This window comes from Pristiophorus japonicus, chromosome 1, assembly GCF_044704955.1.
Source record: "Pristiophorus japonicus isolate sPriJap1 chromosome 1, sPriJap1.hap1, whole genome shotgun sequence".
NCBI lineage: Eukaryota > Metazoa > Chordata > Chondrichthyes > Pristiophoridae > Pristiophorus > Pristiophorus japonicus.
The window spans coordinates 82565641-82583604 of NC_091977.1; the positions used below are offsets into that span (position 1 = coordinate 82565641).

At 39.3% G+C, this 17964-nt stretch overlaps 1 protein-coding gene across 1 annotated transcript in view; it reads right to left on the reverse strand.

Annotated features, from left to right (window-relative positions):
* LOC139273976 (very low-density lipoprotein receptor-like) overlaps positions 1 to 17964 on the reverse strand; it is a 54998-nt gene that overhangs the window by 20137 nt on the left and 16897 nt on the right. The window contains exons 8-16 of the mRNA XM_070891243.1: positions 16191 to 16362; positions 14714 to 14938; positions 12372 to 12490; positions 12150 to 12289; positions 11138 to 11279; positions 8225 to 8374; positions 6051 to 6173; positions 3842 to 3964; positions 2329 to 2703 (exon numbers count right to left, since the gene is read on the reverse strand). Coding sequence (XP_070747344.1) covers positions 2329 to 2703; positions 3842 to 3964; positions 6051 to 6173; positions 8225 to 8374; positions 11138 to 11279; positions 12150 to 12289; positions 12372 to 12490; positions 14714 to 14938; positions 16191 to 16362 — 1569 coding nt within the window. The remainder of the gene's footprint in view (positions 1 to 2328; positions 2704 to 3841; positions 3965 to 6050; positions 6174 to 8224; positions 8375 to 11137; positions 11280 to 12149; positions 12290 to 12371; positions 12491 to 14713; positions 14939 to 16190; positions 16363 to 17964) is intronic.

Consider the following 17964-nt stretch of genomic DNA (forward strand, 5'->3'; position numbering starts at 1 on the left):
CAGTAGCTCCATTTCCCAAGACAGCACAGTTAATGCTGATTGGGACTCGACCAGGTAAGGCAAGCTTTTTCAAAATCGGTATTTCACTGTCCTTAAGAATGTCCTTATTGGGAAACGCTCAAACAGCGAGTGACAAAAAAAATCTGCCCTTTAATAAAGGTGTTACATCACTGGCAAAATGGCCTTAATTTAGCACCAAAAAAACTTGACCAAAAAAAGGGAGCTAAATCAATAGTTAGTGGTGAATTTCTAGTCCCTAGTGCTTAATCTATTTGATCATAAAGTTGCTGAATTTATGCATTAATTGCCCATTAAAAACTCAACAGAAAGCAAAGTCTAGTATTTAGCAAAAGTAGCCTTTTAATAGTATGATCATTGTTAATAACCGCCAATCAACCTCTCTTGCCTAGAAAGTAAACAAGTGTGGAGTCTCATTCGGGTTGTGAATTATTTAGATTAAAAAAATTTTCTTGTCTTTCAATCCAACCTTTCATTACCTCCATTGCTCTACCCAATTTGACTTTGAATTCACCCGCTCTTAAATTTAACCTTCCTCAGTGCTTCCTCCATTTCTCAATCCTTAAATCTCTGGTTAAGGAGATACACTGTTAGTCCCATTGTTCACCAGTCATAGATGCCCTGTTACCCTCACCGTGCCATTAAAAGCTCATGCTTTCAACTTTGTGGGCAAAAACTTAGAACCCAATGAGCAATTTAAGTCTAAATAGTGGGGCATGCCACAAGATACCTCACCAGCAAAACCTGGCCCATTCACTTTACTTTAACGTGAAGCCATGAGCAGTGATGCTTTTGGTGCAAGCAGTCAGATGTAAACATAGACAAAGCAGAAAAGCAACTGTAGACAATATACATATCCTTGTATTGCAGCACTACAATTTAACTTCAGTTCTGTTTTTATAGATAAGCCTTCATTCCACAATACATATTGGAGCAGTCGCCATCAGGTTGGAAGCTTTGTGAATTTTAGATCTGTTTCATGATTCAATCTTACTTAGTGGCCGATTGTGACTCTCCTGATTATTCAGTTGGTCCAGGGTATATCTGCACCATCTTTAAGACTGGATCGATTATACTTGGGTCCCAGAGGTTACACATTTGTAATTTGATGCTACATGGCATTTTAAACCATTTATATGGTGAGATTAATTAGATTTGACTGGATTCCCAAATTATAGCCAATAATCCATGGGCTTGTTGGCCAATTTCCAGCCAACAAGCTTAATGGAAAATTTTAGTCTTGGGGACACCCTTTCCAGAATGTGAACTTGTACATATCTTATCTTGTTACTTACCATACAAAACATTGGCAGTTCCCCTTATATTCACTCAGAATGGGATCAGCAGTGACTTGGGAAATTCCAGCTTAGGAAATCTCCATCAGGAAAGACATTATCCTCACCCCATAATGCCAATAAGATTTATGAAACAAATCAGTAGCAGGTACATTGCTGGAGTCAGATAAAATAAGCTTTACTCTACATGAGAAAATAATAGCAGAAGTAGGCCATACAGCCCCTCGAGCCTGCTCCACCATTCAATCTCATAGCTGATCTGATCTTGGCCTCAACTCCACTTTCCTGCCTTTTCTCTCTTCTCTCTCCTTTCCCCCCCCCCCCCCCCCCCAAAACCTTGATTTCCCCTATAGTTCAAGAACCTGTATCTCAGCCTTGAATATATTTAATGACCCAGCCTCCACTGCTCTAGAGTAGAGAATTCCAAAGATTCACAACCCTAAGAAATTCCTCTTCATCTTGGTCTTAAATGAGACCCTTTATTCTGAAACTATGCCCCCTAGTTCTAGATTCCACCATGAGGGAATCATCCTCTGCATCTACCTTGTCGAGCCTGCTCAGAATCTTGTTTCAATATGATCACACCTCATTCTTCTAAACTCCAATGAGTATAGGCCCAACCTTTCAAGACAATCCTTTCATCCCAGGAATCAACCTAGGCGAACATTCTCTGAACTACCTCCAATGAAAGTATATCCCTCCTTAAATGAGACCAAAACTACATGCAGTACTCTAGGTGTGGTCTCACCAACACCCTGTACAGTTGTAGCAAGACTTTCCTACTTTTATTGTCCATCCCCTTGCAATAAAGGCTAACATTCAATTTTCCTTTCTAATTTGCTGTACCTGCATGCTAACTGTTTCATGCAAAAGGACCCCAGATCCCTCTACTGCATGTGGCTGTTTCGCACAGAATCAGAGTGCGTCAGTTGTGCCAAAAGTTCCTTTAATAATGTCCTTCAAATGGATGAAGGAAATAAGTAATCGGATAGGATAACCATAGAAAATCACTTACGACAGTTGGCTTCGTCACTTCCATCTTTACAGTCAATATCCCCATCGCAGTACCATTTGTGGTGGATACATTCACCTGAACCACATTGGACTGCATTAGGAGAGCAGGTAACAAATGGAGCTGTTGTGTACCCACAGCTGTCTGGAGATTCATCGGACTGATCAGTACAATCAGCATTGTGGTCACACACCCAACTCAAGGATATGCACTCTGAAGAATTACTGCACTGAAACTCATGTGGGCCACAGGAAGGTGGAGCACAGTTTTTTTCATCACTTCCATCACCACAGTCATCACCACCATTACAGATAAATTCCTTGGAAATGCATCTGCCACTGGAGCAAGTGAACTCTACCGGACTACAAGCAAGATGGCCTGAAAAAAGCATGGAGGACAATATTTTAAAAAGGAGAAAAGTGTCATGTTTAAAAGCCATTAAAAAATCAGATTAAAAGACTCAAGTGCCTTCAAAACTGGAGGATTGTTAATGCAATTCAAAGTGTTAAATCTCAGTCAAGTAAATTGTAAGTGAACAATTTTACTATTAACCACATTAAAATTAAAGTTACTCAAGAGCCTAGGACATATTTACACAGAATGGATAAAAGAGTATTTACAGAGCTGTAGGATACAAAGATAACAGGTGTCACAGGCTGGACACAGTAGTTTAAGCCTGCATCAAAATTCTTGATCTATGTTGCATGGGAAGAGGGATGGGCATCTCTACCAATTCACTGGTTATCCAGAGTGGTGCTGCTGGAGGAGGACATTAGGCCGGAGAACCTCATCACAAGTCTCCATAATTGATGAGCCTTACAGCTATAAATGATCAGCATCATATTGGTGGCATTGTCTACCATCAACTAACTAATACATTAAGTCAAGGAATTAACAGCATCTCTACAAATAGAACTTTGTAGTCCTATGGTAGTATAGGGGTCATGTTACTGGACTAGTAATCCTGAGGCCTGGGCTAATAATCCAGACAAAAGTTTAGTTTGATAATTTGAATTGTTTATTAAAAAAATAATAAAAACTCAGTAAAAAGGACTGACCACAGAGCTGGATTGTCAAAACTCAACTGGTTCAACGTCTTTTAGGGAAGGAAATCTGCCATCCTTACCTGGTCTAGCCTGTATGAAACTCCAGTCATACACCAATGTGCTTGACTCCTAATTGCTCTCTGAAATGGCCTTAGTATAAAACCACTTAATTGCCCTCTGAATTGGACTACCAAACTACTCAATGGCAATTAAGGGATGGACAATAAATGCTGGACTTGCCCACAAAATATGTTACTTTACACAAATGAAAAGGGTAGAAAATGGGCATCTATGCAGAATTGGGACATAGTTGTGCTGGACAAAAAAAAAATCACCCATGTACATCAAGCAAGCACTAGTAGTGTCAATCTTCTCCCATCATGAAACCTGCACTTGAGGCAAAGTTGGAAAAGACCAGGTGAATGTTGAGATAGTGTTGGGCCATAATTGAGTTTCCTTGATCAACTTACCACAGTTTTCTTCATCGTTACCATCATCACAGTCCTGCACTCCATTGCATTTCCAGGAAACTGGAATACACTGAAGAGATCCAGGGCCACATTTAATTTCGTCAATGGGGCAAGTTTTCAGGTCTGAAATAAACACAGGTTTCAGTTAAAGCACTCTGCTTTCTTTGCCTGCAGTGTAGGGTTGATGATAGACATCGACCAGTTATAGGACATTCAAGGGGAACACAGTTTAGACAAAATTTTTAAATCAACTTTATACCAATAAAATTAGTCTTGAAAGAAAATCAGCACTGAATATCCTCATAAGAGCATAAGAAATGGGAGCAGTAGGCAGCCATATGGCCCCTTAAGCCTGCTCCACCATTTAATACAATCATGCCTGATCCAATTACTTAAGTCCACTTCCCTGCCTGTGCCCCATAACCTCATTCCCTAAATCAGTTAAGAAACTCAAATTTATTCAATATCCTCGCTTCCACAGCTGAGGCAGTGAATTCCAGATTTACAACCCTTATTCTATTATGCCTCCTAGTTCTAGTCACCCACATCAGTGGAAACATCCTCTCTGCATCCACCTCAATCTTAAGTTTCAATACGAACCTCATTCTTCTGAATTCCAATTAGTAGAGGCCCAACCTACTCAACCTTTCCTCAAGTCAACCCCCTCATTCCCAGAATCAACCTAGTGAACCTTCAACTGCCTCCAAAGCAAGTATATCCTTTTGTAAATATGGAAACCAAAACTGTACACAGTATTCCAGGTGTGGCCTCACCAATACCCTGTAAAACTGTAGCAAGACTTCCCTGCTTTTATACTGCATCCTCTTTGCAATACAAGCCAAGATTCCATTGGCCTTCCTGACCACTTGCTGTACCTGCATACTAACCTTGTGTTTCATGTACAAGTAACCTCAGGGCCCACTGTACTGCAGCACTTTACAATTTTTCTCCATTTAAATAATAACTTGCTCTGATTTTTTTTTTTCTGCCGGTGCATGACCTTTTGCTTTCTATTATACTCCATCTGCCAAATTTTTGCCCACTCAGCCTGTTCTTTTGCAGATTTTGTGTCCCCTCTTCGTATAGTCAGCAAACTTGACTATGTTACACTCTGTCCTTTCTTCCAAGTCGTTGAGATTGTAAATAGTTAGGGTCCCAGCACTAATCCCTACAGCACCCCTAGTTACTGATTGGCAACCAGAAAATGAACCATTTATCCTGACTGTTTTCAGTTGGCCAATTCTTTATCCATGCCAATATATTATCCCAACCCCATGAATTTTTATCTTGTGCAGTAACCTTGTGGCACCTTGTCAAATGCCTTCTGGAAGTCCAAATACCACACCCACTGGTTTCCTTTATCCATTCTGTTCATTACATCCTCAAATAACTCCAGCAAATTTGTCAAACATGACTTCTCCATCATAACCATTAGACAGTCCCTCAATAGAAAACTTGCTTATTCATAAATCCATGCCAACTCTGACCAAGTTATGCTTTTCCAAATGTCCTGCTACTGCTTCTTTAAGAATGGACTCCAACATTTTCCCAACTATAGATGTTAAGCTAACTGGTCTATAGTTTCCTGCTTTTTATCTGCCTCTTTAAATAGGGGCATTACATTTGCAGTTTTCCAATCTCTGGGACCACCTCAGAATCCAGGGAATTTTGGTAAATTACAGCCAATGCATCCACTATCCCTGCCACTACTTCTCTTAAGACCCTAGGATGCAAGCCATCAGGTCCAGGGGATTTATCCACCTTTAGTCACATTATCTTAGAGTAACACATCCTTAGTGATTGGGATTGTGTTAAGTTCCTCCCCCCCTAGACTATACACTGTTGGAATATTTAGTGTCCCCTACTGTAAAGACGGATACAAAATATTTGTCGAGTGTGTCATCTCCATGTTCCCCATCACTAATTCCCTGGTCTCATCCTCTAAAAGGGACCAACATTTACTTTAGCCACTGGCTCTATCTTTTCCCACACACAAAAGTTGCACAAGCATCAAGACAGTTAGTAGAGGAACACCAGAGAGTTATCTTTGCTCCACAAAAAGCAAAATGTGACCTTTTAAGAGGCCACCCAGTCAATGCAGACTCAGGTACTGAAATAAGCAGATAAATATCAACCCTCATTATGGAAAACACTTGCTGCTACTTAGTTTAAAAAAATAAACAGATCCCATCTAGGTACAAGTACTTACAACAAGCTTCTTTACTTTCATCAGATCCATCACGACAGTCAGCTTCACCATCACAATGCCATCTATTAGGTATACATTGTCCATCAAAGCACTTGAACTCAGTTGTTCCACAGGTAGTTTTAGCTAGTAAGAAACATTTCATTTAATTAGAAACATTTAAATTGAATGAATTGTTGTATCTACATTTTTACTAAGGGAGGTCATTGAATAAAGTTTGCTCTTTAAAATGGAAATTGTGCAGTGTTCCATATAGAAACAGCCAATTAAGATTAATCTGCATTTACTGTATAACATGCTAACTTTCAACATAGTTACCCTTCCATGACATTTATTCCACTAGTTAGTGGAGTCAGTTAAAAAATTCACAAGACAAATTGTGCAATGCAGTATTAAAGGTGTAAAAGCAACATTTGATGGATTAAAATTGGACTTTGGCAAATAGCTTTCTTTTTTTTCCCCTGAAGGTGTTGAATACTTCCTTGGGTACAGTTTGATAGGTGAACCCATTGCCAATACCTTGGCAAACTGGATTTTCTTTTGCAGCAGAGCAATAGGGTACTGGACCACAGCCAGGCTTGATCTAGACCTCCAACATCCACCAGTATACTTCCAGCAAGTGATCACAAGCAGAATCTTTTCCCTTTACTCCCAAATCTAATCATCAAGGTACATTCAAGCCAATTGCAGCACCTCCAACTGACACAGCCAAGGTGGGACTAAGTTCAGTCCAGGATCTTCTTGGACTCGACAGTCGAATTGTTTATGGTCAATCAGGAGCTAATCACTTGTTTCTTTGGCAAATTTCCTACAGGAAAAGTGCTTTTTTCCCCCCAAAAGACTGAAGGCAAACAATCTACAATTTATGAAATTGCATTCAGAAGCCAGGTCACTGACACTTGGATTTTAAGACTACTGCACCTAAACAGGACATATTCAATCCTGCCAGTGATCTGCTCTGCAGAGTTTCCTGCCGTTATAATAGGGTGCAAATAAGTAAAGCTCATCAAATGTAGTATTCAAATGGATACTGCTTAGAGTGCAATGCAGTAGAGTTAAAGCACAAACATTTTTGACCTTTTCATATTTTTATTGAAGGCATTGTTAAAAATTGAAGAGCTTTTTTTTTTAAAAAAACTACATTTTATACAAGCTTGATATTCTGATTAGAAGCATTATTCGAATTAAAAATTCATAGTCAGATCAACTGACATGCCTGCAGGCATGCCAATTCAAAATTAGATTTGACTGCTTTAACTTGGCAGCAATTAGAAAATCAAAAATATTGCAGTTGTCTGGAGAGCAATACCTTTGCAGCTTCCAGAAATTTACATTTTATTCACAATTAATATTCATTAGGAGAGACTTGCAGTATGTACAATTGCCAAAGCTTGTATCACTAGCAAAGTCCCAAATTGTACACTCCAATTCCACAAATCCTTACCAATTTAGATGTTTAAGCAGTGCCTCACTGGCTTCAAGATAAATTTAGAATGAGATTTTTTTACTAAAGCAATTTGTGGTAGATCTGCCTGGCTGAAGTATTGTGTCAAAACAAGGGAAAGCTTCCTTGTGCTTGCCCAAGTTATCTGGGCAGGTGCTTGCAAGCTATTGCCCCACCTTCAACCTCCCTTCCTCTCCAAAGTCCTCAAATGTGTTGTCGCTTCCCAAATCCGTGCCCATCTTTCCTGGAACTCCATGCTTGAATTCCTGCAATCTGGTTTCTGCCCCTGCCTGTTCTGTAGCCAACTGGCTATCCAACAACTCCAAATGCTTGGACTTCAGTCATGAGTCTATTATGCAGTACCTTATTGAAGGTCTGTTCAAAATCCAAGTATCTGGCATCTACTGCATTACCTTTGTCTACTCTTCACAGAATTCAATAAGATTGGTTAAACAGGACCTTCCCTTTTGAAATCAGTGTTGGCCATTATATTTTTGGGTTTCTAGGTTGACTCAATAGTTGCAAAAAAGAGCCGAACGAGAAGGAAACTACACCAGTTAGTCCCAGAGACTAATTCATGACTTGGTTTAACCCACAACATGTAATCTTGGAGCAAGAAATCCCAAATCCCAAAACATGACACCTACTCTACCAATAGACAACATTGAGATTAAATGTATCTAGGCAATGAAGCAATAGTATAAATAGCAAAGAAACCACGTTATTCCAATACCCATTCTGCAGTACTGTCCATCCCGCTGCAGCTCCATTCCAGATGGACACACACAGGTGTATTTTGGAGATTGACTGTTGATCTGGGGAGCTGGGAGACACATGTATTTACATCCTCCATTCTTCAACTGATCATTGCACCAATCTTTGCCTGCAAATACAAGTTTTCAAAAATCAATGTTGAGACATCGGCATCCTTTTCATGCAAGACAGGGCAAAGCAACAGTCAAAAGATATTGATAGCCAGGCCCAATATTGTAACCAACAGACCAAGCTTCAAAGTACTCCAATACAAGATTTGTTTTTCTCATTGGCAGAGTTCATTTCATACATTCCCAACAGTATGTAGCACTCAGGTTAGTGATTACTTGCTACAAGCAGTGGATGGCAAAGCCAAAATCACAAAAACTGATCATAAAAACTGACCAATGCCTCATGTTTGAGAACCAACAGCAAAGCATACAGTTTAAACCAACCAAAGTGGAGAGAATAGTTTCATCTTCATACATACTATCAAGGCTAGATTAAACTGTAATATGTGCTTCAGTCTGGCTTTGTGTAACACAAGATTCTATTGTAGATATTTTAATAAGATATCTTAAATAATCCACTCTTAGTTTCTGTTCCCATACAACTCGTTTTAACTTGACTGTCAAAAAACCCAGTGCATTAAAAGAAATGTATATTGCAGAGGGGTGTTGGGTTTGCAAGTGCAGGTGATGAGCTGCGAAGAACTCAAACTGCCAGAAATAGCCACTCACTTAATAGGGCAATGTGGGCACAATCAGCGATCAGAGCGCAAATGGCACTGATTTTGAAGTGTTTTGTCACAACTTTCCACACATTTACATATCACTGACCACAAAAAACCCAGCCAAGGACCAGTGTAATTGAGCAGCTTAAAATACACAAGTTTAAAAAATTTGCTTCAAAAAAATGTTCGAGTGGTAACTAATTACAGTTTTAATATATCTAAGAGGGGTTTTCCAACTTTTTAAAATCACTGTCAATCCACCACCTGAGCAACCGGATTTTAAAACCACTGAAAATGACTTCATACAGAACTATTTGCTAGTTACATTGGGGTACAGTAGTCAGTCATAAAAACAGAAGCACATTTTTAAAACTTTTGAATAAGTGTGTCCTTGTGCCCAAAAGAACCAGCTTATTTTAGCATCGCCTCAAAGGCCTGCAAACAAGTGAAATTAGTGGAAACGCCCAAAGATAATTCATCCACCCTGGGGGCATGGCCAGTTGTGGGCTGGGTCAGCTTCTAGCACAATGTTTTCTGAACTAGTGGCAAAGATCAGAAACTTTTTGCACTTAAAATTCTGCGATCATTTGCTTGTTATGCCGATTTTTGGAAAATTGTGCCAAATTAGTGCAAGAGCAGAAAAACTATCCCAATGTGTTAGACAAGTGCTGCCTTTTTTCCATTGACTGTGGGTACTGGCAAATGGTTCTCTAGGTGTCAGATATAGACAGCTGCCTGTAACAAGTGTGGATGTCTAAGTGGTGGGGACTGGAATAAAAGTCTCAAACTGCAGGCATTTTGCTGTCTGAAAATTCAGGATCAAGTTTAAAAACAAGTTTGATGGTAAATTTGGCATTTGCCAGTTTTGTTGTAACTGAAAGATCAGCAACAGGAATTCACTAAAAAATGTTTATATTATTAAACTTTGAGTGCTAAAATTACATATTTAAATATAGTATTGTATTTACATCCTTCAATGAGCAGGAATAGTAATCTTAGAACATTTTGTTCGAAGACCAACAAATGGCATGATCAATACTTGAAGCAGAATAGGGTAGCCAAAACTACTATTTTTACATCAATTGGGTTAATATTCCGAGTGGGACAAACTTGCATTAAACATGGATGTTCTGAACAAAAAGTAACCTGCCACATGACATGGTGTGATCAGCCATGATCTTACTGAATGGCAAAGCAGACTCAAGGGGCCAAATGGCCTACTCCTGCTCTTATTTCTTAATCCAAAGTATGGATATTTGCAATTTGATTGTCCACCATTCACAACTGGATATGGCAGGACTAGAACTTTGATCAGATTAGTTGGTTGTGGGATTGCTTAGCTGTCAATAGCATGCTGCTTCTGCTGTTTAGCATGCATTTAATCCTATGTTGCAATTTCCCCAGGTCAGCACCTCTTAGGTAGGCCAGATGATGCTCCTAGCATTCTCTTCTGCACTCTGACCCAGGGTTGGTCCCCTGACTTGATGCTAATGGCAGAGCAAGAGTTATGCCGGGCCATGAGGTTACAGATTCTGGTGGAATACAATTCTGCTGCTGCCCCACACCTCATGGATGCCTAGATTTGAGCTGCTACATCTGATCTTAATCTATCCCATTGGTAGTGCCATACAACACTATGGTGGATGTCCTCTGAACACTGGACTTGGTCTCCACAAGGACTATGCGGTGGTCATTGCGACTAATAATATAATTGTCAGATGCATCTGCGACAGGTGGATTGTTGACGACAAAGTCAAGTAGGATTTTCCCTCATGTTGGTTCTCACTTTTTTTTTGGGGGGGTCCCCACAGCAAAGCCAGTGTCGGAGCAATGAAAGGCTGACCACAACTTCAGGATTTCCATGTTAGGATGCGCTATATCCTGAAGCTGTGGTCAGTTTCCCACCACATATTCTGAGGCAAAAAATGTAACTAGGACAATTCAGATCCAATTTTGATAATGTTACTGTTTGCAAAAGTAAACAGCCTTCAAAAATGTCAACTGGTTTAATTTCTAGCTAGAGGCAATACCTTGCATTAAAAAGGTGATATGGATCCATAAAACTGAATAGTAAGTTATCATTGTTTGATCTTTAGAAAAAAAATGTAAAAAAGTTTCCCATTTAAATTGATGCTAGGAAGAAATTGATAGATTTCCTACCAGATGGCTGTGCTAGCTCATGATAGACAATGATGTCCTTAGGTTCCTTAAGGTTGGAGATTAAAGTCACCAGATTTTTTCCTGTGAATTTATTAGCTCCATAGATAGCGTTAGACTCCCAATCAGTCCAGAAGATACGATCCTGAAATTAGACCAATTTCAAAGTTATCAGGCAATTGCAGTCAATATTTATCACAAAAATCCATTCTCCAGTGCTGGATACATTTTCTAACTTCACATGCTTTGCGCTATAGCTAGGGTTACTGGGCAAAATTGCTGAACAGGCACTTATTATTTTAGCAATGACATGTGCATTCAATAAGTTTAGTCTAGTCACCTAGAATGCATCGTGAAACTTAACATATGGAAAATGACAGGTAAAGACCATCTGGTCCAGCAATCCTATCCCACATAGTTGCAATACCTTGTATATCACAACATACACTCCACCCCACTCAAAACCATGTGATTGGAGAGAGGCCAAGAAATTAAAGACCCAGGCCAATGAGGAAAAAAAAAATCTGGGAAATTCCTCTCCAACCCAGCTACATGATTAAAACTAGTCCAGATCACTCTGGCCATTGAATTCCCTGCAGTACCTACCTTCTGTAAGAGGTAATCTGTCACAGCCAGAAACAAATCCATCTCTTACTTGAAGGAATTCAGCAAGTCTGCAACCACATGAAACAGCAGCTTGTTCCAGAGGTCTACTATTCAGTGAAAAGAACCACCTCCTGATATCTAACTTTATACAACTTAAATTTGTGACCCTGGTCCTGCCTAACCAGTTTCATTAAAATAAACCGTCAGCTGGAACACCATCTTCCCTTCATTATCTTATAAACCTCAATAATTCAGATGTATCCAATACAAGTTTCTGTAAAACCCCAGAATCTTCCAAATTTTTGTCAAACCTCAAGTGTTTAGTTATTTTTGCAACTAGAATATTCAGATATAGCAACGTATTTAATCCTGATGCAGTTGTACAAACCTTAAGTATCAAATACTTTACCTCAAATGTTGACAGACCAAAAGGATGAGCAAGAAATTCATGCGAGGTTAGCACAGTTCTTCGACCCTGTCCAGCCACATCTACACTGGACAGTGTGTGCAGCTTAGAGTCAACCCAATATAGATAGTTTTTCACATAATCTGTGGACAAGTTGAATTGATTAAGCCAGGTTCTAGTAGTTTTACATCAAAAATAAAAATCTGTACTCAGGAGTCTACTTACCAAGTGCAATGGCATTTGGCCATTCAATGTCTCTGGTAACTAAGAGCTCACGACCACCACCATTCATTCCTGCTTTTTCAATTACTGATGGTTCACCACAGTCTGACCAGTAAATATACCTGTAAATAAGTAGTGACAACTTTAAAAAATGCAATCTGGATTGTCCTTGACGACTAGTTGCTGTACACTTCAAATAGTGGCACAACTTTGATTCCTACACCTGAAAGTCAAAGACATACACCATACATCTGAATCTAAGATTACCAAAGATTGAAAACTGAACTGTGCTTCAGTTTACTGGTTTGAAGATTTTGCATAGCTAATCCACAACTTCAGATGAAGTGGGCACAATTACATAGTTCCAAATTAAAACTCTTCCAAGTGTGTAGAATTTCCTACTCAAGTTTATTTCCCCCTCAGATGGTGTGCTTTACTATTGTGATGCAACTCAAGAGCCAAGACAAAAGCAACTAACTGCAATGAAAGCTATATATGGAATCCAAGTCAATTAGATTGCAATATGAACCCAGAATTGGAATTAGCCCATGATAGCTGTGCATACAAGTTAACCTAGAAAACCCAGAACAGCCCCCAAGATATGCCCAAGGCCAGGGAAACTGCTTTTATCTGGGGTGGGGTTCAGAGAGATGAATAGATTAAATTGTATTTATTAAATTCTAGCGTGTTTCTCTTTGGGGATATTTCATTCATTTCAGTGTAAACTGACTGACATTAGAAAATTAGTTACATGAGTGCAGAGGGACACATCATAATTCAAGTGATAGATAATGGGTAAACATGCAGTTGGTGTGATCTGTATGTACAGCCTCTAAATTACTTGCATCTTCCAGCAATAGGATCTAATTTAAATGAAATACTTCAGTTGTGCTGATCTCAATCTTTTGCACTAGTTTAACATTGCTAGAAGCCAGTCCCACCCACAACACTAGCCTTAGAGGGTGAATTAACCACTGGGTTTGTTTAGCCTTTGAGGAGGCTCCAAAAATTAAGCTGGTTCTTTTGGGCACAAGGACACCAATAGGCATGATTTAAAAAAGGTTAATGTATTTTTTTTTAATTTACTAAAAAAAAAGACTATGGTACCTCAATGTAATTAGCAAATGGTTTTCATTTTTTGGCATCAGTAACTTAAAATCAGGTTACTCAGGTAAAGTGACTGATTAAAAATGCTTCGAGAAAAACTTCAGCTGTATTAAACAAGCTGCACCGAGTTACCACACTTAAAAAGGAATATTTTTGAAAGCAATATTAAAAAAAATGACATTTTAAAATGCTGCCCAATTTTGCTGGTGCATGCCAGATTGTGTGTTGAGATATGCAAATGAGTGAGCTGAAACTCAAGGGAAAAGTGTAATCAAAACTAGTTCAATGTGCCCAGATTACCAATTGAATCCAAAGTGGAAACTCTACCTCAGTGCATCTGGTAGATCAGATTTTAAATATTTGTCTCATCAAAAGGGTAATACAGAACAAGTGCACAGCATACACATGCTACAGGTGAGTGATTAAGCAGCTCCATATCTTGCACTTGGGCTAGAAGTAATCCTTTTGGAAGTGCTGAACCATGAAGTCTTTGAATTAATCTCAAAGTTCCAATGCTGATTAAGATAAAGATAAAGATAAATGCACTCTTCACCCCTCCACATGACCTTGAACTGTGCAGACTGAAGGTGGCAATCAAACTTCTGATACCAATATAGAATTAATTGGATACAGATACATGAAAATGCAGACAAAAAAGCCATAAAGTAAATGGTAGTCTACATTTCACCCATGGAGCAATGAATATAAACACAAGTGGTGTTGAATTAGAACAAGTTGCTGGTTTGGCTACAGTTGGGAATGTTATGTGCAGTTCTAGACACCATTAGAACCATGGAACATGTACAAAAGATGCATAGAGTATGAATTGAGAGGTCATAGGCTAAATTACTTGGGGGTTTTCATGGATAGAAAAAAGGAAATCCAAGCTTTTCAAAATTAGGAAGGTGGTTTTGGTTTATAAATCAGAAAGACTGAGGATTACATGAAGGGGAAGTTAAAGAAAAAATGATAGCCACTTGCAGTAAAGCATATTTTTATATTAATCCAATTCCAATTTAAATAAGTGCAAGGAAATAAGATTCCAGCAGACAACTCCCATGCATAAAGGGAAAATGGCTTGTGCTGTAAATTCTGTACTACAAATGCTGACTTTCAGCAGTTAGCATCTGTGGTTCTGATCAAAAATACTCATCAGCCCCAAAATACTTCAACTACAACTAAATGTGCTTTGAATTGCATGTCAATACCCTACAGTACATTCAAGGCAAGCTTCATACCCAGACAGTGGATCAACTGCTACTGAAGCTGGCTCTCTTAAGTTGCTGTCAAAGAGGATCTTCCTTCTGCTTCCATCAAAGCTCGCCACAGATATGGCTCTAGCACCCACATCAGTCCAATAAAGGTTTTTATAGATCCAGTCCACAGCAATTCCCACGCGAATTCGTACATTGTTAACAATCCTGGAAATACCTGCATCGCCTTTGTGCTTATCCATCGGCATACTGCGGAAAGGCTAAATGGTTAGAATCCGTTTCCTTTATTCCAACATCCAACAACTAAAAAATACTTGAACTGGGATATCATTTTAATTCATTTGACAAATGCACAATATTGCCAGTATGGTTGTAACAGATCCATGCATTGTGACCAAGGCATCACCGAAGGCCGCACCATTACCAGATATTATGTAAAGAACTCTATCATAATTTTATCAAACACTGAAGCACCAACTGATCTTCCCTTTTGGGGGTAGAGGGAGGAGGGGGTGGGGGGGGAAGAGGAGAGAGAAAGAGAGAGGAGGGGGGAAAAGGTAGCAAAAATCCAACATAATGGGCTAGAAATTGTATTGGCTCACTGCCTAGTTTCTGGACAGTATTGGACAATAACCAGATCAGTGAGAAATTGCCCAGCTGAGTTACACCGGCAGTTGAGGTACCGCTGGGAGCAGACCGCCGGCGTGCACTGTCCACAGATCGCCCCAGCACAATATTTGGCTCAGCGATGACTCAGGCAAGTATTAAAAAAATGCCCACAAAAATGAGCAGAACTGGGCAGTAGACAAGTAGCCTTACAAGAAATATTTTTAAATTCTGTTGTAGTGAGTTAAGTTAAAAGGTCCGAGAATTTTTAATGTGCAAAAATATTTAAACAAGGTGTTTTTCTCCTCCTAGGACCAACCCACAGTATCAGGGTAAATTGTGAATGTTTTAATCACCCATTTTCTTTAACTGTCCAATCGACCCCAAATTCCACTTTTGAACACCCATTTTTTCCCACGCTGGGCAGATTTTTCTATTTTTGTGAGGAAGCCTTCACCAGCAATAATCTTGGGAAATCTTCATGTTTTTTGGGTGGCAGTCACAAAATGGGTGGCTTTTTTTTTTTAAAACACATTAACCCATTTTGAATGTTCTCACTGGGCCACATGACGGACACAATAGAAAAAAGGTTCAAATAAAACTTGAGGCACAATCCAAAGTAAATTTAGTATGAGTCACTGGGATTACTAGTCTCATTTAAAATACCAAAACACTACCATCCAATTACAAATCAGCTAAGAGAAATGAGAAACAAAATATCTAATTACGACACAAAATAAGCAACTACTATTCGGCCATAAAGTGTTCAATACAAAAAGTAGGCACTTTAGATTTAGCTGACTGAACAAAAGTTTATCAATTGGATCCTGAAGCTAGTTTGGGCAGAATCTTGTACACAACAGCTGCAAGAAGGATGCAACAACATTTGAATTACCTGAAAATTGCCTGCTGTCCCAAGTCAACCCAGAAGATTCTCTGCTCTGCAACATCAGCATCAAGTGCCATAGCATTTCTCAGCTGCCCAACCACCTGACTGTACACTCTGTGGCGCAATCCCAGTTTCCTGATATCATGCCGATTAGTGAAGATCAAGTATGGCTCCTCTCCTACAAAAGGGAAAATTTAAACAGAATACATGAATGTGGCCTTCTGAAAAAGATTTTAAAAAATCAGTTCCACTGCAAACTTCACTCAATGAACTGACATGTAGCTTGGGACCAAGGAATTTGTTCCTCGGAGAGAAAAAAAGCAATTTACAGCAAGCAGAAATATTGAAGTACAAAGTGACAAGTTAGATGAAATGAGCCATTAAATGTGTTTACTGCTCCAAAGTCCTCATGTTGTGCTCATTTGAATCAGGGGCAATTCAAGCTTTTAAAACCAGAAATTCCTATGCAGGAAGACTATGCAAAATGATCAAGACATTTTCAGTCCTATTATTCTTTTGGCACTAGAATTTATATACCGGTGAATTGTTGACACTGAATCAATGACATTAACCTATGTATGCCCTGCAACATCCTGTGAAAGTTAGCTTGTTGGAAAAAAAGCTAATTAGCGAGAGCTCAGAAGTATTACTAGCATTGTAAGGAAATAAATGTAATTAAAGAGCGAGCAAGAGCATTGAGATTTTCTCATATGCTCCATTGGACCAGAATTTCACACCCCTCCTATAATCAGAGAACATTTAGATGGTTTAATACAAATCGAGCAAGATTGTGAACTGGACAATGTACAAATAATTGGCCACTTAAAATTAACCCAGGAAACAGACTGGGCAATAGCCAGCTCTGTACTTTTTCCAGAGAAGGCACATGGAAGAAAATATGATACCAAGGAATACTTTTCAGAGAGTCAGCAATCTCTGAAACAGGCTGGTGATAGGTTTGCGGAGCATGGATTTACTGCAAGCATTCAAAGGGGAGATGGACAAATTCCTGCAACCAGAAGTCAATAATGGGAAATAGGCGAGTTACCAGGGACTAGTCATTAATCACTGGCCTCCTGGAGCTTGCACAATTGCCTGCAAGGGTCAGAGTGCAATTCCAGAGGGTTTTTTGCCCCCTGTAATTGAAGGTTTTTTTGCTTCTCCCAGGAGATTGCTGCTCTGTGCAAGTTGCGCTGTCCCATGTGTAGTTCTGACACACCATATCAGCATAGTTTCAAGGCAGCATGTAATGCCAGAGAAAGTGGTGGCTTTTGAGGATTTGTTTTAAGTGCATCAAGTACCAGTTTGTTAGTATGAAATCCCATTAAAGCTAAATGGCCCATTCCCCATGTTCATAAAGGGCATCTCATGACCCTTTTAGTATCTGTATAAAACCAATTAAATAGTCTTCATACAAACTTTAGCAGATATTGGGCTCTTAACTTTTTTGGTAACTTTGGTTATGGTCTGGATGAATTGGACTTTAGAATGATGTCTTCTGGGCAAGTTGTGATTTCATAAGTGACCTGCCCTTTTCCCTCCCATGCAAAATGTTGCAATTTCTCTCCCTCCGTCCCTCTTTTCTCCCCCCGCCCCCCCAAATCTGGTAGACAGTCTTTCAGAATACCTTGATAAGGTACTAGGGGACTGCATCACAATGACAAACAGCATTTAATCTAGATAGTGTAATGCATATTGGTAGGCCCACAGAATACATGCATAATTTACAGCAAATACCAGAGAGCAAGGCATTATGCACAGATCATTGAAAGTTCATGAC